This window comes from Taudactylus pleione, unplaced genomic scaffold (assembly GCF_031769625.1).
Source record: "Taudactylus pleione unplaced genomic scaffold, aTauple2 ptg000122l, whole genome shotgun sequence".
In the NCBI taxonomy this organism is placed as follows: Eukaryota; Metazoa; Chordata; class Amphibia; order Anura; family Myobatrachidae; genus Taudactylus; species Taudactylus pleione.
In genome coordinates, this window is record NW_028284524.1 from 5,868,857 (window position 1) to 5,891,413 (window position 22,557).

Sequence of the window (22,557 nt, forward strand, 5' to 3'; positions counted from 1 at the left end):
TGGCCATTCTCTCATGGATTTTTTTTGTACTTGCACACACTATACAATTATCTGTCAGATATCTATCCAATCTGGATGGTTGGAATGAACGTCTGGTAATGTACAGGAGCAAATAACAATCGAGCATTTGCTCCCAAACACTGGAAAACAAATAAATGATTGTTCAAATTTGTTAAATCAGTTTGATTTAACCAAATTGTCTGCATGACCATTTTTGACTGTTTTCCAGTGTTTGGGAGCAAATGGTCGATTGTTATTTGCTGCCATATACATTAGCAGATTTTAATTACAACCAGCCAGATTGGATATATGGTCTGACAGATAATTGTATAGTGTGTGCCTATCTTGAGGATGACTAGAGGTAAATTTACTAAGAATCGAGAATGGTCGAGTGTAGTTTTTTTTTTAATCTCGAATTGCATCGCCAAATCTCGGGTTATTTTCCCGTTTTTCATCTCGCAAATGAGTTTAGCTGAAAGTGAGTTGGCCGATGGTGAAGCAGATCGAGATATCTCCCCCGAGTAGCAAGTTTAGATGAGATTACTCACACGAGATTGCAGTGTTTTCTCTCTGCAAATCTCTCCCGAGCTAGCAGCCTGCACATATCAGTGAGATATGTGCTGGCTGCTTGTGTGTTAAGACCTGTTAAAAAGACATAGAGTCCCACCCTAAAGCTTAACCAGCCCCGGACTTGCCAGCCAGTCCTGGTTCTTAAAATTACGGGGAACAAAACTAGTAGGGTTCCACAGTAATTTAAGAACCAGCACCGGGCAGCAGGGCCAGACCTGGTTTTAAATATAGAGGTAAAAATATTTGCGTGAGGTTCCCCCTATATTTAAAAACAGCTCTGGACCCTTTCTAGTGGTGGACTGATGCCACAGCCAGGGGAGCCCTTTCACTGGGCCCCCCCCAGCTGCAGCATCAGCCCTGACCACTAGTCAGCCCAGGCCCGGGATCCCTGGGGAGTTGGGGACCCCCCCAACAAAGGGGTCCCCCTCTCAGGGCACCCCTGGTCTAGGCTGATAGCCCGGGGCTATCCCTGCCACCCCTGGGCGGTGGGTGGCAGGTTGATAGTGTATGTAGTGTGTAAAAAATAGAATTAACAACATTGCTTTACAGTGGAACTGCAGGTCCCAGCAAGCCTCCTCCGCATGCTGGTACTTGGCGAACCACAAGTACCACAATGCAGGGCATTAAGTGCCTGCTGCTACGTGTAGTTCACCTGTAAAGAAATGTGTAAAAAAACACAAGACACACACACTGTGAAAATAAAGTTTTATTACATACATACACACTCACACATTAGTACATTTACGTCCTAGTGTCACTTAAATTGAGAGTTCCTTTAACCTTATGTTGTGGGTTCACGGCAACAGCTTCTAAATGTAAATGCCTCACTTGGAATCAACTCCAAACATTTTTTCCTGCTTTATTGTAAAACAAAATAGCAAAGGAATGGCCCACACCTGTCCATGAAATGCCAATTGTCCCATTACTTTTGGTCCTTTGAAAAGAGGGGTTACGTATTAAACATCTGTAATTCCATAACTGGGTAACCTTTATTCACTACTCACATCTTTTGTAGCTATGTGTTACAGAGCTGAATGTAGTGCCAAGACCCTACATCATTTATCCTCACCTCTTGGCTCATTTACATGAAGTTGAAACTCAAATTTTCTCAGCTTTACCTGTCTGCCACCCATAATGCCTAAGGCTACATCTGACCTTATTGGCAATCTTCAGAAAACGAAACCCATAAATCTATTTATATTCCATATAGAAATAGATTACAAACTACTGTATATAACTATTAAAATCAGGTATGCCAGGAGTCCGGGACCAATATGTAATCTAAATTGAAATCACACATTTATCATAAATACGAGGGGTGCCAAATTCTATATTCGCTTGCCAAAAATGTAGGCTTGGGCCGGCCCTGCGCATATAGTTCTACTCTCACCTGGAGTAAAGCATGTGCATATAGTACTGCTCTGTTCTGGAGTAAAGCAGACACATATACTACTCTCTCCTGGAGTAAAGCATGCCATAAACAACTCCCCCTTGGAGTAAAGCAGGCACATATATTACTCCCCCTTGGAGTAAAACAGGCGCATATACTACTCTCTCTTGGTACAGTAAAAAGCATGCTATAAACTACTCCCCCTAGGAGTAAAGCAGGCGCATATACTAATCTCTCCTGGTATAAAGCATGCTATAAACTACTCCTCCTTGGAGTAAAGCATGCCATATGCTACTCCCGCTTGGAGTAAAGCAGTTACAGATACTACTACTTTCACCTGGAGTAAAGCAGTCACATAAACTACTGTTCTCTCTGGGAGTAAAACTGGCACATATACTACTCTCTCCTGGAGTAAAGCAGGTGCATATACTACTACTCTCTCCTGGAGTAAAGCAGGTGCATATACTACTCTCTCCTGGAAAAAAAGCAGGCCCATATACTACTCTCTCCTGGAGTAAAGCAGTCACATATACTACTACTATCACCTGGAGCAAAGCAGGCACTTATACTACTACTTTCTCCTTGTTACAAGCCCCCGCATTGCGAACGCCATGTGTTGTGAACGCCGGAGGATCAATCACTGAACTCTTCCCACCGGCTGTCTGTCCGGATTGGCTCTTGCTTGTGCAGAGGCTGCTCAGATGCCAGTGATAGCGTCTCATATGTTTCCGGTTCTGGTATTCGAATCCTGTCAAGTCGAGTCTGTCGTACTTCAGCCTGTCTCGAGTGTCTCTGCCAGCTTGTGTCATCCCAGCGGCACAATCCACTATCCAGCGTCCATTGCCGCTTGTGTCATCCCGGCAGCACAGGCCACACTCTAGTGCCCCCTGCCGCTTGTGTCATCCCAGCAGCACAGGCCGCAATCCAGCGTCCATTGCCGCTTGTGTCATCTCGGCGGCACAGGCCGCACTCCAGTATCTCCTGCCGCTTGTGTCATCCAGGCATCAGAGGCCACCACCCAGCGTCCACTACTGCTTGTGTCATCTCGGCGGCACAGGTCGCACTCCAGTATCTCCTGCCGCTTGTGTCATCCCAGCGGCACAGGCCACAACCCAGCATCCACTGCAGCCTGTGTCGTCTTGGCGGCACAGGTCGCACTCCAGTGTCTCCTGCTGCATTTGTCATCCCGGCATCACAGGCCACAACTCAGCGTCCACTGCTGCTTGTGTCATCTCGGTGGGACAGGGCATACTCCACTATCTCCCGCTGCCTGTGTCATCTCAGCGGTACAGGCCGCACTCCAGTATATCCTGCTGCTTGTGTCATCTCGGCGGCACAAGTCGCACTTCTGCGTCTTTCAGTCGACGCAACTCTGCAACCAGCTATTCGGCCCAAGGGCCGCAACTTATTGAGCACTACCAGCCCTCAAGGCTGCTCCACGGCCCAAAGGCCACATCTTGTTGAGCACTACCAGCCCTCAGGGCTGCTCCACGGCCCAAAGGCCGCATTTTGTTGAGCACTACCAGCCCTCAAGGCCCCTCCACGGACGAAGGCTGCATCTTGTCTAAGCACTGCCAGCCCTCAAGGCTGCTCCACGGCCCAAAGGCCGCATCTTATTGAGCGCTACCAGCCCTCAAGGCTGCTACTTGGTCTAGGCTGAATCTTGTCTTTGTTTCCAGCTCTCAAGGCTGTTGCTGGACTTCTTTCCTGGGGTGTACTCCGACAATCCTTACTACCAAATCCTCAGCACCATTGGAACCCATAGTATTCTCGTGTGAACTGTTACTACCCCGAGTACTAAGACCAGACGGCCACCTAAGTACCAGTGATCGTTTATAGATCTAAGGGAACAACAGGTGGTTGTTAGTGGCGGAAGACCTCGCAAGCCTGGGTTCTAGGGGGTTCCTAACGAGCTCTGGGAGTTATTACACTCCTGGAGTAAAGCAGGTACTTATACAACTACTCTCTCCTGGAGTAAAGCAGGCCATATAGAGAACTCTTTCCTGGAGTAAAGCATGCCATATATAGAACTCTTTCCTGGAGTAAAGCAGTCACTCATACTACTACTCTCTCCTGCAGTAAAGCAGGCCCATATATTACTCTCTCCTGGAGTAAAGCAGTCACATATACTACTACTGTCACCTGTAGTAAAGCAGGTGCATATACTACTCTCTCCTGGAGTAAAGCAGGCACTTATACTACTACTCTCTCCTGGAGTAAAGTAGGCACATATACTACTACTCTCTCTCGTGGAGTAAAGCATGCACATATACTACTCCCCTTGGAGTAAAGCAGTCACATAAACTACTACTCTCTCCTGGAGTAAAGCAGGCACATACAGTACTACTCTCTCCTGGAGTAAAGCAGGCCCATATACTACTCTCTCCTGGAGTAAGGCAGTCACATATACTGCTACTCTCGCCTGTAGTAAAGCAGGTGCATATACTACTACTCTCGTCTGGAGTAAATTAGGCACTTATACTACTACTCTCTCCTGGAGTAAAGCAGGCACTTATACTACTACTCTCTCCTGGAGTAAAGCCTTTACATATACTACTCCCCCTTGGAGTAAAGCAGTCACATAAACTACTAATCTCTCCTGGAGTAAAGCAGGCATATATTGTACTACTTTCTCCTAGAGTAAAGCAGGCCCATATACTACTCTCTCCTGGAATAAAGCAGTCACATATGCTACTACTCTCGCCTGTAGTAAAGCAGGTGCATATACTACTACTCTTGTCTGGAGTAAAGCAGGCACTTATAATACTACTCTCTCCTGGAGTAAAGCAGGCACATATACTACTACTCTCTCTTGGAGTAAAGCAGGCTCATGTACCACTCTCCTGGAGAAAAGCAGGCCCATATACTACTCTCTCCTGTAGTAAAGCAGTCACATATACTACTACTCTTGCCTGGAGTAAAGCAGGTGCATATACTACTACTCTCGTCTGGAGTAAAGCAGGTACATATACTACTACTCTCTACTGGTGTAAAGCAGGCTCATATACTACTCTCTCCTGGAGAAAAGCAGGCCCATAAACTACTCTCTCCTGGAGAGTCACATATACTACTACTCTCGCCTGGACTAAGCAGGTGCATATACTACTACTCTCGCCTGGAGTAAAGCAGGCCCATATACTACTCTCTCCTGTTGTAAAGCAGGTGCATATAGTACTACTCTCTCCTGGAGTAAAGCAGGCACATATACTACTCTCTCCTGGAGTAAAGCAGATGCATTTAGTACTACTCTCTCCTGGAGTAAAGCAGGCACTTATACTACTACTCTCTCCTGGAGTAAAGCAGGTGCATTTAGTACTACTCTCTCCTGGAGTAAAGCAGGCACTTATACTACTACTCTTTTCTGGAGTAAAGCAAGCACTTATACCTCTACTCTCTCCAGGAGTAAAGCAGGCACTTATACTACTACTCTCTCCTGGAGTAAAGCAGGTACATACACTACTACTCTCTCCTGGAGTAAAGCAGGCACTTATACTACTACTCCTGGAGCAAAGCAGGTGCATTTAGTATTACTCTCTCCTGGAGTAAAGCAGGCACATATACTACTACTACTGTTTTCTGTAGTAAAGCAGGCACTTATACTACTACTTTCTCCAGGAGTAAAGCAGGCACTTATACTACTACTCTCTCCTGGAGTAAAGCAGGTACATATACTGCTCTCTCCTGGAGTAAAGCAGGCACTTATACTACTACTCTCCTGGAGTAAAGCAGGTACATATACTACTCTCTCCTGAAGTAAAGCAGGAACTTATACTACTACTCTCTCCTGGAGTAAAGCAGGTACATATACTACTACTCTCTCCTGGAGTAAAGCAGGTACATATACTACTCTCTCCTGGAGTAAAGCAGGTGCATTTAGTACTACTCTCTCCTGGAGTAAAGCAGGCACTTATACTACTACTCTTTTCTGGAGTAAAGCAGACACTTGTTCTACTACTCTCTCCTGGAGTAAAGCAGACACTTATACTACTACTCTTTTCTTGAGTAAAGCAGACACTTATACTACTACTCTCTCCTGGAGTAAAGCAGGCACCTATACTACTTTCTCCTGGAGTAAAGCAGGCACTTATACTACTACTCTCTCCTGGAGTAAAGCAGGTACATATACTACTCTCTTCTGGAGTAAAGAAGGCACATATACTACTCTCTCCAGGAGTAAAGCAGGCACTTATACTACTACTCTCTCCTGGAGTAAAGCAGGTGCATATACTACTCTCTCCTGGAGTAAAGCATGCACTTATACTACTACTCTCTCCTGGAGTAAAGCAGGCACATATACTACTCTCTCCTGGAGTAAAGCAGGTGCATATAGTTCTACTCTCTCCTGGAGTAAAGCAGGTGCATATACTACTCTCTCCTGGAGTAAAGCATGCACTTATAATACTACTCTCTCCTGGAGTAAAGCAGGCACATATACTACTCTCTCCTGGAGTAAAGCAAGTACATCTTGCTTTTACCAGTTCTGCAAGAAAAATGATAATTTTTAGGGTGTATTTTGCTCTAATGATTTAGTAACAAATTCTGTCCCTTTCAGCATAATTACTAATATGTTAAATAGCTTCTTAGAGGCTATCTAGGTAGTGATCCAGTCATTCCTTTACTATTAGCTCTTCACATGGACATAAGAAAATCATGTCTACTGAGTGGCCTCTTTGGCAGATTCCTTGGACCACTTTCTGTGTAGAAATTTTGCATGCTTATATGAGAGGCCATGCTATTTAGTAATACTGTTAATTGACAACTTTGTATTTACCCTTAGTGCCCCGACAGGTGGAGTTCATCACAGAGCTGCAGAACATCACTGTACTTGAAGGGGACACTGCTACTTTCAAATGTGTTGTGGCTCCCGAGGATGTGATTCTCAACTGGGAATTAAATGGGTCACCCTTGAATTCAGATCGGAGGGCCAACATGGCAAGCAATGGCCTGTGCCACTCTCTCACCTTGCATGTCTGTCGCCTCGCTGACTCTGGCACCATCACTGCAAACGCTGAGGGTGTTATCTCCCGGGCAAGACTTAGAGTACAAGGTAGGACTACTCACTTTGCTCCACTAGCCTTGGTACCATATTATAAGAGTTTACACTTTGGCTGAATATATCAGCAAATAATTATTGTACACAGTTTGCTTTACAGAATAAAGAAATTGTGTCATAAATGTTACTATACTGCAGATTATGTGTAGGCAACCTGTGGGTCTCCATAAGAGAGGGGGTTGTTGTACCATCTCTGAATGTTTGTAGTTGTGAAGGTATATGAGGACCTGAGATGTTGGATATTACTATATGGCATTGACTGTCTTTTACTACATTCAAACTGCTCAACATTCCAGATGGACAAAGAGGGACATTTGATGGAATTGTATTACAGAGTTAAATTATTTCAGTGTTCTATGTAAATAATTGTTTCTGTCCCATAAGTTTGTTGAAAACTGACCTGGTAACGTTGCATATGGGGGGAGGGAGGGAGGGGAGATGGGTGTATGAAGAACTGCACTGTGTTTTACAGCTCTGCTCTCTCATCAGAGGCACACGTGATGTTTACTCAGGTGTTGGAGGACATAGAGGTGGAAGAAGAACAGGATGTCACCTTCCAGGTGCAAGTTTCCACCGAGAGAGCAGAAGTTCACTGGGTGAAACAAGGAGTTGTTATCCAGCCCAGCAGCAGATTCACTCTCCAAGACAGTGGTCAGATCCATACGCTAACCATCCACTGTATTCAAGCTTCTGACCGGGGCCGCTACAGCTGTGAAAGCCTTCATGACCGAACGGATTGTCGCCTTAATGTTCTACGTATGTACCAATGTATCCCATATACAGTACATATTATCCCTTTCCCATTAAATTACTGATGAGAGATATCAGCTTGGGGTAGGAGTATTACGCTGGCCTTCTAAACAGGTCACTAAATTGTCACCCAAATTGTGCAATCTACTATAACATTCAATTCTCCATAGTCTTAATTTATTTTTATGACACATCCTATTTAATTTTAAATAGCTCTCACTTATATGTTCCTATAAACGCTCAGGTCTCGTTGTCCAATTGTTAATTTCTCAGGTGTTGTTAAGTAGGAAATGTAGATTACAAACAATTGAGTAGTTGTAAATGTTTTTAACCTTTTATAATTGTTTTTCCTCACAGCAAAAAGTATATCAGTGAGGAAGGGTCTGAAAGATGTGAATTGCGAGGAAGGAAGCGATATAGAGTTTACAGTAGAGTTGTCCCATGAAGGTTTAATCGGGGAATGGTGGAAGGGAGGTGTCCGTCTGACCTCCGAGGACAATTGTATGATCAGGTCAAGTGGGCACCAGCATTTTTTGCGGCTTTCAGACCTCAGACTGCCTGATACTGCTGTGATAGCTTTTACCACCGACACTCTGCGCACCACGGCGCATCTGACCGTCACTGAGCACCCACTTGCCATCAAACAACCACCACAGGACTTTGTTGTCAATGAAGCTGGGTTAGCAACATTCCAGTGTGAAGTCTCCAAACAAGAAGCTGTTGTGGCCTGGAGCAAGGTAATGTCTGCTGTTCATATCTGTACTTTGCAATGGCTTCAGATATATGGTATCATGTGCCATTTTCTTCAAGGCTACAAACAGCAGCTCATTTATGTGGAGCACAAAGATTATTTTTTATGATAAGAACTTCTCCTTGTGTTAAGCACTTCTCCCTCCATCCTCATCACTTGCTTTCTCTGATGCAGATAGTCACTTTATTCTCTTATCAGACATATATTTAGAGGGAAGAGAAGAAGGCAGAAGGTTCCCCCAGAGAACACTAATGGCTGCAATCATGTGTAAATATGTGTAAATAAAGCTGAGAAGGGTGATATACGAACATGCATAAATCTTACCCTTATAGCACACGTGCCATTACATGCTTACATTTGTGCCACTGTGCCCATTGATTAACATGTCAAGATGGCAATATGTGTGGGGGGAAGTTGAATCCCCTAGCCAGAGTAACAGGACAGACAATATATTCTTGCCCCTATTCCTCCCGTTTCCCCCTGTTCTTTCTCTTATTCCTCCCATCTCCCTCTATTCTTGTCCCTATTCCTCCTGTCTCCCCCTATTCTTCTCTTTCCTCATATACTATATCTTATCAATTTCATACGCCACAACACCTTCCTCCTTGTACTCATAAACCTCCAGCAATTTTTATCTGTTATGAGTTTGACAACAGTCAATAAGAAAAGCAGTGTCTCTGCAGGCTCTGTGCGTCTCCGTCAGATCGCTGCTGTGGCAATGTCAGCAACAGGTTTTGTTAAGCCGTGTATCTAATGGGATTCAGTGATGTGATGTCGGCTGACACACCGGCCTCTTGAATTACCACAGGACCGTCCCCTCCTCAATGGACACAGCCAGCCTATTGCACAAAGCGTGAACATCATTATGTGATTGCCTGTGCGTCACTGAGCGTGTGCATGGCACATTACTCTGTCTGCGTCTGATGAAGGAGTTGGGGCAGTAAGACCTCACAAAGAGTAGGGTGGGACTTGGACGGCATTCATTACTGGCCAATGGACATTGGAATCCGACATGGAATGGTTGCCGGGCTTCCGACATGAAATCACGCAATGCGATGGCTCAGAGGCGTTTTATGAGAGGAGGGGGCCTGTATTCACTTCTCTCCTCTCTCCCTGGCAGCCGTACCATTTTCCCGGTGATTTCCTACTGCGCATGTGCAATATGCCTGCAGCCATTTTCCAGGCGTTTTCGGCCGTGCTACTCCATGGGACATCGGAGAGGTAAGTATGAAAAAAAAAAAGTATGGGTGTACGGTGCAGGCCCCCCTGGACCCAGGGGCCTGTGTGCGCTGCATACCCTGCACCCATTATAAAAATGCCCCTGTGATGACTACTAGCCATCACATCGAAACCATTCAATGGTATAACCATTCATGGCTATTCTGTATGCATGCGCAGAAGCAGACGGAGCTTCATGTAGGCGCACTTACACTTAGCTCGCGGACACCACTTCCGGGTTTCCGAAGCTGAAAAATAACAGCCAGCCATCGGACGGGCATTGTAAAGCAGGGCCGGCTACAGGGGTAGCCCCCTTCTGTGCAGATAGGGTAGCATTTGCCCTCCTGTCGCATGCGGCTACAAAAAAAAAAGCAACTCTGGGTGTCCGGCTTCGCCGCACAGCTGCAGCGGTGGGTTTGCCCAACCTCCCAACCATCCACGGGACACGTCGGCCCACAGGTGGAACAGCGGGACAGTGCCCATAAAGTGGGAGGGGTGCGCCCTCTATGGGGTGGCGCCCATGTTCGACCACACTAATCGAACATGCCTCGAGCTGGCCCTGTCGGAAAGCTGCAACCATTGAATACCCCCAATCAGATGGAAAAAGTACTGCCATTGAATCGGGAACATTGATGGTTGCTAACCAAAGGCTTCTTATGGCCATCCCTACCCGCAGTTAAGCACATGGGGAGCTGCCCCAATCCCCGAGATGGATGGAGGGTGAGGGGGAGGTGACTCAGAGGCAGGTGGTATCAGTCCTGTGAAAGAGGGCAGCTGCGCACCCAGTGCTGCTGCCAGGGCTGTAGTTAGGGTGCTATGGCTGCTGCTGCCACCACCCTCTGAGTGCATACTGCCATAAAGTCACTTCTCAGGGGGGGGCGGTGCTTCCAAGACGGCTCTTTTCACAACACTGTGGAAGAAGTCATGACACAGTGCAGAATCCAGGAGAAGGGAGGTTTGCGGCGGTGGGTGAGCAGGGCAGGTTCTGCCCCCAGGGCATGCCACCCTGTGCAATGGCACCAGCCGCATTGCCCTCATTACAGCCATGGGTGGGATGGCCAGATTATATCTGCCTCTGCAGCTGCCACTAAGACTATTATAAATTATAAACATATTCCTTGCAGTAGTGCTTCAATAATATTGATATGGGTACATAACATCCAGTATAAACCAAAACATCGCCACTAATCACGCTCCTCACACCCGGTTCCTTACCGATATCACTGCTTATTCAGTAAAACACTAAACTCCAGGTAAACCTGAAAACAGAATAACTTATTTAGGCCATAGAACAAAGGGCCTGATTCAGAGCCGGACGCAATTAGCGCTCGCTCGTCCAGAAAATAGGGGTGGCTATTCAAATGAACCGTTCGCTCTTTGCAGTCTGTTCACGCCTCTATGTCTGAACGAGCGAACCAAACTTGCGGTCGTTTTTTGGAAAAATACGCCCCCTGGCCGCTCGCATCCTACGTCATGTCAGCTATTTATTAGATTAATCGAGTACATCGACCAGTGTATGAACTGCTCGCTATTCTTGTGGTTGGTTTTTGCTACCACAATCTTGCGAGCAGTTCTGGTTTTAAAATAACCCAGTGACGTGGTCAATGACGCTGCTGTTTTAATTATGCACACCCATAAAACGTCCGTTTTGACCTTTAAGCACACCTGCGTTCGGATCTCAACTCCCCGTTTTCAAGCACCTTCCCCTGTTACCACCCACATACGCCTCATTCTGTCACTCAAATTATCAGGCATTCGCTATTTTGCGAGCACATGAATTTCGACCGCACTGACTGGTTCGCGCATGCGTATAACGATCCGTACGCATGCACAGTTGGGCAAACATCGCTCGAAGCAAACGAGCGGCCGCTTACGAGCGGCTCTGAATCAGGCCCAAAGTTATTGGCTCACCAGTTGTTATGGCCATTTCAACTGTTCTATTCAATGAGAGATTTACTCATAGATAGGGAGACTGTATGTTTTGTCCAGGCAATATGAAGGTGTTTAGTGTTTGATTAATGTTCTTTCCATTCATCATATTTCTCTATTTAAGAGTTGAGGAGATAAGGGCAAACTATAATAGGGCCCGAGTTTGAAAAATGTGTGACTTTACTACTAGAAACGTGCGACTTTCAACTCATCGTATGTAATATACTCCGAGAACATGCAAACTAGCATTAAACTTGCATTTCCAATTCTCGCACTGCCCAAACACGCCATCCAGATGCTTCCCATTAAAAACATACAACTCAGCAGTTGTAAAAGGCTGCGAGTTATAAACTCGCACAGAACTACGTTAAATAATAGACTTGTTTCAGGCCAACGAGTTCAATGTGCCACTGTACTGTAAATCATCATGTGAGGCATAATAATGGGTGTAGCATTGCCGTTTGTTCCTATGAGCTGTATTTGTGTGGGATCACCACTATGGAGATTCTGCACAGGAGGAGGGCGCTGGAGCATGACTAGACTAGCATGACTAGGCTTAAGCGTAAGTGTCACCCGGTGCGGGGAGGGACGTTGTGTTGCGCAACGAGGCACCAAAAGGGAACGTGGTCTTGCGGGAAGGTGCGTGCCGTGGTCCTGTTATCACTGGGAGGCAGTGGTCCTGTTATCACTGGGAGGCACGGGAGGGAGGTGCCAGAGGTGCGTGCAGTGCTGGCTGGCTCCCTCACAGTGTCAGGAGCCGAGTGTTGCAGTTAATTATACAGTGCAGCACCCGGCTCCTGTCACTGAGGGGGAATCTGCACCTTGGTGTCACCTTGGCGGGTGACACCCGGGTGCGGCCTGCACCCCCTTTGTGACGCCACTGGATCCAGGTCCCATTAGGGTACGTGCCAGACGATCCTGTAGAGCGAGGTACAAATCAGCCGACTTTTGTGAACCAATGGCTCATTTTTTTCAAACAAAACACGCCCCGTGTAATGAATCTGGAATTTCGATTTGTAAGATTTTCACATGGTGATGCATGCGAGTTACGAGCCCGGGGGTCACACACCCTCCCCGGTGGCCTGTGCAACAAGTGTACGGGCTGTTATCTGACTATTGACTTTGCTGCACAGCTGAAGTGATATGTCTGTGAACGACGTCGTTCACAGACATATCGTCTGTACACACTGGCTGACGCACACACGATATATTGGCCGTTCAATTGAACGGCTGATATGTCTCCCAGTGTGTACCCAGCATTATACAGAGCCCACTGATGACAGTCTACATATAAGGGATATAAATGTCTTACTTTAAAATTCTTGAATATATTTTCACAGGGTTTTAATTCCCAAATACAAAGATACTTACAGACATTTTGGGCTAAGGAGGCATTTCTAAATTAAATCACACTGAAGGAGGCTCTGAAAGAGAATTTTAGGATAGTCTCTGCTGACCAAACATAGGTTGACTTTCCTGGAAAATATGCTCACATGGACCAGGCTTTGTATAGATAGATAGACTCACAAAATGGTGATCTAGAACAAGTCATTGCTTTGAGAAAGAAATGATAGGGATAGATGGAGGAATTGTGAGTAATGTGTATGCCCTCTTACAGGATGGGGAGCAGCTGGTCCTCAGCTCAACGTGCCGCATGTTCTCTGTAGGACGGCGGAGAATCCTTCACCTCAGTCAGTGTGGTCCACAGGATGCTGGGACATACACCTGCCATGCGGGTGACCTCACTGCCTCTGCTGTATTGCGTGTCCTTGGTGAGTCTGGGTAACATTGAAGATACAGAGGGCTCTAATAATATATACTAACAAATAATTCCAATGCAAATGAAGTACAACCTTGCTGATAATTGTAGCAAAGTTAAGAAACAAATCATTTTCACCTAGGCGTATGCTACAATTTGGATCAACCATTTTTTTCTTTTTTTTTTTGAGCAATCTTCTACGAACTAGTGGTATCATCATTACCTCATGCCTCACTGGCATTATTAATTCTTAGTGAATTGAGAAGTTGCATTCTCATTAATATTAGTTCCTTTCACAAAATCGCCATCTCCACTGTGTGTAGATATCTGATCCACAAGAGTGTAACTGTCACCTTCAAGCAATATAGGCAGCCATTTTGTGACTTGCATGGACTTGAAATATTGCAATACACTTTGGTGACTATTCTACCATGTGAAGTAAGAATTTTGATTCTAGTAAATATGAGTCTGTTGTTTTGTAGTGTTTACTGTAGATTCAATGTCTCAATCATTTTAAACCTAGGCTTTATGGACTGTGGGCCTGATTCAGCAGTGGGTGGAATTGCAAAGCTGCACGCAAGCAGCTTTACAATTCCGTCCTTGCAATAATGTTAATGCAGTAGGAGGCGTAATGACTTCTGTATGCATTAATGATCCATTAATGATGAATGGGCAGCACAGACGGTGTAAAGGTTAGCGTTACTGCCTCACAGTGCGGAGGTCATGGGTTCAATTCCCACCACGGCCCTACCTGTGTGGAGTTTGTATATTCTCCCTGTGCTTGCGTGGGTTTCCTCCAGGTACTCCGGTTTCCTCCCACACTCCAAAAATATACTGGTAGGTTAATTGGCTCCCAACACAAATTAACCCTAGTGTGTATGTGTGTGCGCATGTGATAGATTGTAAGCTCCACTGGGGCAGGGTTTGATGTGAATGGCAAAATATTCTCTGTAAAGCGCTGGGGAATATGTGTGCACTATATAAATAACTGGTAATGATCCGAGCTGCATCCACGGACGCAGCATCGGTCATCTGCATGATCCGTGGCCGGCTGACTGACCATGAGGTCATGCAGGCCGGCCATCACAGATGTCCAACAGAGGCCAGGAAATCTCTGTCTGCCGACAGAGATCCTGGTCTCTGCCCTCCCCACCAATGGCAGGACGACACGCCTCCATTTTGGAAAACGGAGACCGTCCCCGCCCCCTCCCTGTCCCCAAACGGCAGCAGACTGTAAATCATTGACTGTCTCTGCATGCAGTCAGGCAGTACCTGTTCTGCACATGCATAGGATGGGTCCTGTGCACGGGAATCTGCAGTCAGTATTGCACATGAGGCCCTGTGTTTCTTTCATCTTTGTAATTCCAACATAAAGTTCTTAAATAATGAGGGACATTTCTGAAAAAAGGACAGTAACACCTGTTCTGCACAGTCACCAGTAGTAATGTTCTCACAAACATCCCACCTTTTATATCCCACAGAGCAAGAGCCACAGATGCTGAAAGACCTGCAGGACGTTCAGATAGTGGAGAATGATAATGCTGCATTCATCTGTGAACTATCCTGTGCTCAGGCCAAGGGGGAATGGTTTAAGAATGGAGAGAAAATTAAAGTAACATCTACTACAAAGATCCGACAGGAAGGTAATTCTACTGGACCAACCTTGAATAGATCTGTGTGATGTTTTCCATAAAGCTAGGCTAAAATTACTTTTCTTCCTGACATTTACTGCCCAAATACAATGGTTTCTTTTATGTCCTAAAGTGGACCCATCATCTACACAAGTGGAGGCAACCAAAGCTCTTGACTGTAGACTTGGAACTATTGACTATACCGGGATATGAGTTCCTAGTAAATTGACAAGCTGTATGCTCATGAATGTTGGTTCAGCTACACTCTGTATATGTGATAGGTCAACTTAATATGGTAATTATGTCAACAACATATACTAGGGAAATGTTTTCATGAGCTGATGGCCACTGTTCCAGGCTTTGACAGGTGCCCTTAAAGGGTTTTTGCCTTTGTCAAACCCTGCTAAATCTTTCCAATGGGTTCCAATGTTCCATCATTATGTTTCTCCAGGAAGGCGGCATTTCCTACTTATCTGTGGGGCGCATTGTGAAGACTCTGGCGACATAATCTTCAGAGCCAGAAGAGCAGAGTCAAAAGCTAAGCTCCAAGTCACAGGTCAGATACAGCATCTTTTTTCAGATAACAACTGTGTGTTTGTGAGGCTTGCCAGTGTTTACACTGATGATGTGCACCTGTATAGTCAATCACAAAGCAAAAACGCTGCATTCACTTAAACCAACTGGTAGTGGCTTAACTCTCAATTGCAATGTACGATTGTTATCGCAGTAGGTGATGCTTTCATAGATGTTACAAACTCTATATGTTATTATAGTTTTAAAAGGCTTAAGTGTAATTCAGTTTCTCTTTCTTGTTACTGACTGGCAGTTTTCTGTTGGCTGACAACCTTGAATACAGCTCAGTGACACATAACCATAAGTATAACAGGGTAGTTTACGCGGCATGCAGCCAGAGTCTCAGCATTCAGGATGTCAATACCAGATTGTCGACATGGTCTTTGGGGGCACTGTGAGTGTACTCCCAGATAGAGACCTGCACATGTGCAGATCTCTAACAGTCGGACTTGTATGTAAACCAACAAGTCTGAATTAGACCCATTGTACACAAGAGACTATAGCTAGGTACACACTGATAGATATATCGGCCGTTCCATTGAACGGCCGATATATCTATAGTACATCGGCGGGTATGTACACCCGACATGTCTGTGAACAACGTCGTTCACATACATAACGGATCGACCCTGCAGCGCAGCAGATGGCTGATATATCTGAAAGATATATCGGTCATCTGCTGGTGTGTACGAGCAACCCGCCGATCTCCCGTACACAAGCAATTTAAATGCCCGCCCACTTGTGACATCAAGCTCGGCACATTTGGCAGACGATTGGTATGTGTGTATGCACTTACCAATCATGAGATAGGTCGACGAGTCGGCCGAACCCGTCGACCTATTGTTTACTCAGCTTATCAATTTTCAATTAGACCATTGCCAGGTGGAATAGTAGTCATTTACCAGGCTTACCTTGGAGCACATCTTCCCATTCCTGAATCTGTGAGGGCGCATTCCACCAATTTGGGCAGCATGGCACATGGCATGAGCAGTAGTGCCAGGTAACCACCTATACTTCAGTGCACACCTTTGCACAATTTTACAGGTTTAAAACTTATTTATCAAAAGATGCCAAATTTGGTCGACTTCTGAGAGTGCCCTTCATTAGAGACGGCTTTGAGATGTCACAATTATGTTTCAGTGGTTAGAGAAAATGGTATGTTTGTACTTATTTTTAAGCCTTTCCTCAACATATCCAATAGAATTGTTATATTATATCGAAATAAGTCACAGTCTTCTAGAGCAAGGTCACAAAGTCTTAATGCTAGAAAATAGTATTTTACTGAAGCACTGGGAAACACTAAGTCATTTAGAAATGTTTGGCACAAATACATGCCCATCATACAATTACTTTGTTGGGACAAGTAGATGCCCATACCCTAAGGTTACTTAGAATGGCCAACACATCTTCCCTGCCCGAGGCTAGTAACTCTGCATGGGAAGACACGGTCACTGGCCTTGGCACTCCCACAATAGGAGGCATGTTTTATGAAACGGTCCCGGTCTCCTCCCCAAAACAGCTGTAACCTGACAATCAGGCTGGGGCTTCCCTTCACACTGCGTCCAGAGCCGCATCAGTATCTCAGTGCAGTTCAAAGAAAACCTTTGGCAGTTGCGACCAACTTGGTCCAGCGTCCATATCTGAATCAGCCCCATAATTAATTGGATTAATACTGGGGATATATTTCTACTGACCATAAATGGGACTAACCATCATAACATTGTGGTTGGAGAACTGGTTAAATTATAATGACAGGTGAAGAGTCGAGAAGTTTAAAGACTTACAGTATTTGCAAATGGACTTTAGTGACAACATGATCATATATTCTACATTTAAATATACTTTTGTTCTATTTGTGCTGTGTTTAAATGTTTTGTATATTTGGTGTTGTTTTATTCACTGTAGTGGGCACTTTACTGAGGGGTATTGCCAGAAACATTGTGCCACTGACTTGAAATTAATAAAGGGCCTGATTCAGACGTTACACAATGCCAATCTTTACGCAGACTGAGCAAATGTTTTTTTATGGGCAAATTCTAATTAAACTGACCCCAATGTATATGATTGCGATTGCGAATATTATTTTTCTTCACATTTTTATAGGTAGTACATAAACCCCACATATTAACATGCAGGGATGTAGGTAATATCCCCACAATGAAAGCCCAACGGGGGACTTAAGATAGGCGTCGAAATACCGACGCCTAGCCTAATCCCGACGCTGGAATGCAGAAGTACGCTGGTCCGATCGAAGTACGTCCGCGCGCGGGGGGGGTTGGGTTATGTTTAGGTACTAGTGTTAGGCTAGGTGGAGGGGGGTTAGGGTTAGGCGCTACTGGGGGGAGGTTAGGGTTAGGCACTCCCCCAGGAGGGTTAGGCTTAGGGTGCGGGAAGTGAGGGTGAGATTTAGGCATCCCCGGGGGGGACTTAGGGTTAGGCCCCACCCCAGGAGTCTTAGGGTCACTAAAGGAGGGTTAGGGGGAGGAGAGGGGAGGGTTAGGGTACTTACCAGCCTAGTTGGGATCTTGTCCTGTCAGGCTTCTGGAGTCGGGCTTTGAACCGCCGGTATTTCATACCCATTCCAACTTACATACTGACAATGACGTCCCACCGCCTTAATACTTTCTTTCTATTGATGTGCTTTTTATTTAAGGAGTAACACTTTCCCTTTGTCCTCTGCTGGCACTTAGAGCTCCCTGTCCGTATAGTAAAGTCTTTGAGAGACAAGACGGCTATGCAAGGTCATCGCGTGATTTTTGAGTGCAAGGTCAGCCCGGCTCGAGCTAGAGTCACCTGGCTGCGAGGAGCACAAGTGATTCTGCCTTCTGACAAATATCAGATAACCAGTGAGGATGCATTTCGTACACTTTTCATTAATAATGTGAGCCCCGAAGATGAGGATGTCTATACCATGAAGACTTCAGAAGGCCAGAGCTCAGCCAGGTTACTTGTCGAGGGTAAGTAACTCAGGTATATAAAAACAACATTGCCAAACTGTAATAACTATTCGAGATAAGATCACAGAGATATTTAGGGGCATATCCAATTAGTCTTGATAGTCAGAGCTGACAATTAGCTGCGCTATCTCCTAATGGATACCATGTATCCAGCCATCGCCATTGTAATTGTCCTTTTGGTCATGTGTATATACAAAAGATCCATGTTTATCACAGTGATGACCATGTTTGCCATTATAAGAGGGTGTACTTTTCCTTGCAGCCTCAGGAGCTAGGAAGAAAAGTCTGTGATTTAACATGTGGGGAACCCACAGATTCCTAATTTTTTGTGGAATCTTTGGGTTATCACGCATTGCACAAGGGCTTACCAGGCAGAGAAAATGCAGAATAATTGAAGAACCTGGAGCTTTTCCACACACAGTAAACCCTGCGCCTAATTGGATATGCCCCTAACACAACTAATTGCAGTAAATATATTCATTCTATTGCTTATGATAATACCTCCTTAATACAAGACTATGTTATTATTTTAGGGTTAGCCATCCAGCTGTTTCGCAGTCTGACAGATGTAAAAGTTATAGCCCCCAACGATGCCTGTTTCGAATGTGAGGTATCTATATCTCTGCCCCGACCTCCACAGTGGAGTTTAAATGGGATTGTGCTGCACAATGGAACAGACATAGCCATCGAGATCCGAGGGAACCGGCACAGGCTCATCCTGCACAACACACATATCGGAATGTCCGGAACCGTGAAATTCACAGCTGGCAAAACACGTTCGGAAGCCCAACTCCTTGTGCAAGGTAGTAAGGAGATAGCATGGTACATATCATCAGTGTGTGAAATACAAGACTGTGGGGTCTGTTTACTAAGCCTTGGAATGAGATAAAGTGAACAGAGATAAGGTACCAGCCAATCAGCTCCTAACTGCCATTTTTCAAACACAGTCTGTGATATGGCAGTTAGGAGCTGATTGGCTGGTACTTTATCTCTGTTAACTTTATCTCCATCCAAGGCTTAGTAAATAGACCCCTGTACCACACAACGAACAAATGGGGACTATTGTGAATCTTCAAATTAAATATTGTGTGAAAAGTTTTTAAAGTTTCTCCACTTTTTTCTTAATTAAAAAAAGGAACTAAATGCAGGTTCCTTTCTAAAACCTTTTCCTCTCCACCATTATTGTTGGTTGTGTTGGGACTTTTATTGCAAATCTATAAAACTATCAGAGGTATTTAATTGCCTGACAGTCTTCGAGAAGGTTTCACAACCTACTGACTGATTGCTGCAATTTACCAATTAAACTTCGCTGTGCTGCTCAGCCAGCATTTGAGTATGTTAGTATGCACGCAGGGGCACTCCTTTAATATGTTACACCTATATTACTCCATAGTGGAGCAGGTGTCTGCTAGGAGGAAATCCACCCAGAGTGTTAATGTTATACAGTATATCAGTCCCTGCCCAGTTTACAATACTGATTGCCCCTGACTCACTTTTGTTTGCATTGAGTAATGTCTGACTTACTATATTTCATAAATGGTAAATTGTATTCTTTGCTTCTTTTCAACAGAACAATAGTAAGAAGCTTCTCATTTTCCCACGGCCTGCAGCAGCCAGCATTGTCTCTTCCTCCTGTGCTCACAGTACTTGTGACCCTGCCTTCTTCTCTCCCCAGTTCCAGATTAGGTAGAGCTGTGCTCGTACCAGTGACATGTGCAGGTGCTCAGTTTAAGCAAAGCTTTTTATAAAACCATAAGGAATGGGTTATAAACCCCTTGTAATCTCAGCACTCATTTATTTGTTATTGTAATTCTAATCCTGTTCCCCCCTCCCATTAAAAAGACACCATAATGGAATGGTTCATCCAGACAATAGAATCCCCAAGCGGAGTGAGCGGAAGGCGGTGACAAGTGGCGAGATAGCGATATTGGGATGTGAATTAGATGAGTGACATAAGAATGACGATAATAGAACATTTGAAAAGAAGCTGCGTAACAGCTGAAAATCATTCTACTTTTTATATGACCTGCTCTTTATACTGTATCTAGCACATCTAACAAAAGTGTGTATTAGATTTGAGGTACTGTGTCAGTATGTTACTAAGCTCCGAGTAGGTTACTGAAATATTTTGTAATTGAGATGTTAAATGGAGGAAAGCAGGTAAGAAATGTTGTATAGAATGCTCAGAAATGTAGACATATAAAGATGAATATTATCTGGAGAAACACAAGTGAGGACAGACGTGAGTTCCTGACAGTTGTGCACTGTATATTTGGGAATAGTGATTGGTGTATGGTGATGAATACTGCTAAGGTGTAGAGAAGACATGCCGGCTCCCCATATACACATTTCACTCCAGCTGTGTACGCTCCTCTTCTGCCTGTGCTAATAAACTTCTCCCTCTGAATTCTGCACTCTGTGTCTCAACACTATTTTGATTTTTTTTTTTTAAGTGATATAAACCTTGGTTTCCAGGAACAACTTCCAGCTTTAAGGTACACTAGTCATACTGTGTAATAGTCCAGTCTGAGTAAAAGCTTTATTGCAATTAGAGATTCTGAAATGTGTTTTAAGTACTCTCGGTTGATCAAATCGGCTCTAAAGTTTCAAAATTTGCGATAAATTCTCAGGGTTATATTTACTAAGATTTGATTTCTATTTAAGAAGTGATGTTGCAGATAGCAACCAATCAGATTCTACTTCTTATTTATCTAGCACCTTCTAGAAGGTAATACCTGGAATCTGATAGGTTGCTATGGGCAACATGACTTCTTAATAGAACTCCCATCTTAGTAAATTTACCCCTCAAACTCTACTTAGACTACAACATTTTAGCTATTTGATTGGTGACACTGTATGCTGTTTTAAACAGTGTCCATGCGAAGAGCAATATCGAACTTTGAACTGAAGCTCGGTTATGTTTGCAGTTGTTATAAAAAAAAAAACATAAAAATACTACAAAATGTTGTCATTTAAGTTCAGACCAGCAAAGTTTTAAAGTTTAATTCAATGAAACAGGCTGTCCAGCAGGCAAACAATTCTAGTCTAATGAATAAATAGGCTGTCCTGTAGGCAACAATCCTTTGATCTAACGTATAAATGGGCTGTCCTGCAGGTAACAATCCTTTGATCTAATGAATAAATGGTCTGTCCTGCAGGTAACAATCCTTTGATCTAATGAATAAATGGGCTGTCCTGTAGGCAACAATCCTTTGATCTAACGTATAAATGGGCTGTCCTGCAGGTAACAATCCTTTGATCTAATGAATAAATGGTCTGTCCTGCAGGTAACAATCCTTTGATCTAATGAATAAATGGGCTGTCCTGCAGGTAACAATCCTTTGATCTAATGAATAAATGGTCTGTCCTGCAGGTAACAATCCTTTGATCTAATGAATAAATGGTCTGTCCTGCAGGTAACAATCCTTTGATCTAATGAATAAATGGGCTGTCCTGCAGGCAACAATCCTTTGATCTAATGTATAAATGGGCTGTCCTGCAGGTAACAATCCTTTGATCTAATGAATAAATGGTCTGTCCTGTAGGCAACAATCCTTTGATCTAACGTATAAATGGGCTGTCCTGCAGGTAACAATCCTTTGATCTAATGAATAAATGGTCTGTCCTGCAGGTAACAATCCTTTGATCTAATGAATAAATGGGCTGTCCTGCAGGTAACAATCCTTTGATCTAATGAATAAATGGGCTGTCCTGCAGGTAACAATCCTTTGATCTAATGAATAAATGGGCTGTCCTGCAGGCAACAATCCTTTGATCTAATGTATAAATGGGCTATCCTGCAGGTAACAATCCTTTGATCTAATGAATAAATGGGCTGTCCTGCAGGTAACAATCCTTTGATCTAATGTATAAATGGGCTGTCCTGTAGGCAACAATCCTTTGATCTAATGTATAAATGGGCTGTCCTGCAGGTAACAATCCTTTGATCTAATGAATAAATGGGCTGTCCTGCAGG

The 22,557-nt window shown here is 44.4% G+C and overlaps 1 protein-coding gene across 1 annotated transcript in view; it reads left to right on the top strand.

Moving 5' to 3' along the window:
* Positions 1-20,993, top strand: part of OBSL1 (obscurin like cytoskeletal adaptor 1) — a 165,093-nt gene extending 144,100 nt beyond the window's left edge. The window contains exons 18-26 of the mRNA XM_088472285.1: positions 6,738-7,007; positions 7,503-7,769; positions 8,121-8,500; positions 13,280-13,433; positions 14,902-15,063; positions 15,503-15,607; positions 18,315-18,581; positions 19,115-19,384; positions 20,152-20,993. Of these exons, the coding sequence (XP_088328411.1) occupies positions 6,738-7,007; positions 7,503-7,769; positions 8,121-8,500; positions 13,280-13,433; positions 14,902-15,063; positions 15,503-15,607; positions 18,315-18,581; positions 19,115-19,384; positions 20,152-20,159 (1,883 nt within the window). The 3' untranslated portion in view covers positions 20,160-20,993. The remainder of the gene's footprint in view (positions 1-6,737; positions 7,008-7,502; positions 7,770-8,120; positions 8,501-13,279; positions 13,434-14,901; positions 15,064-15,502; positions 15,608-18,314; positions 18,582-19,114; positions 19,385-20,151) is intronic.
* Positions 20,994-22,557: the final 1,564 nt, after the last annotated feature.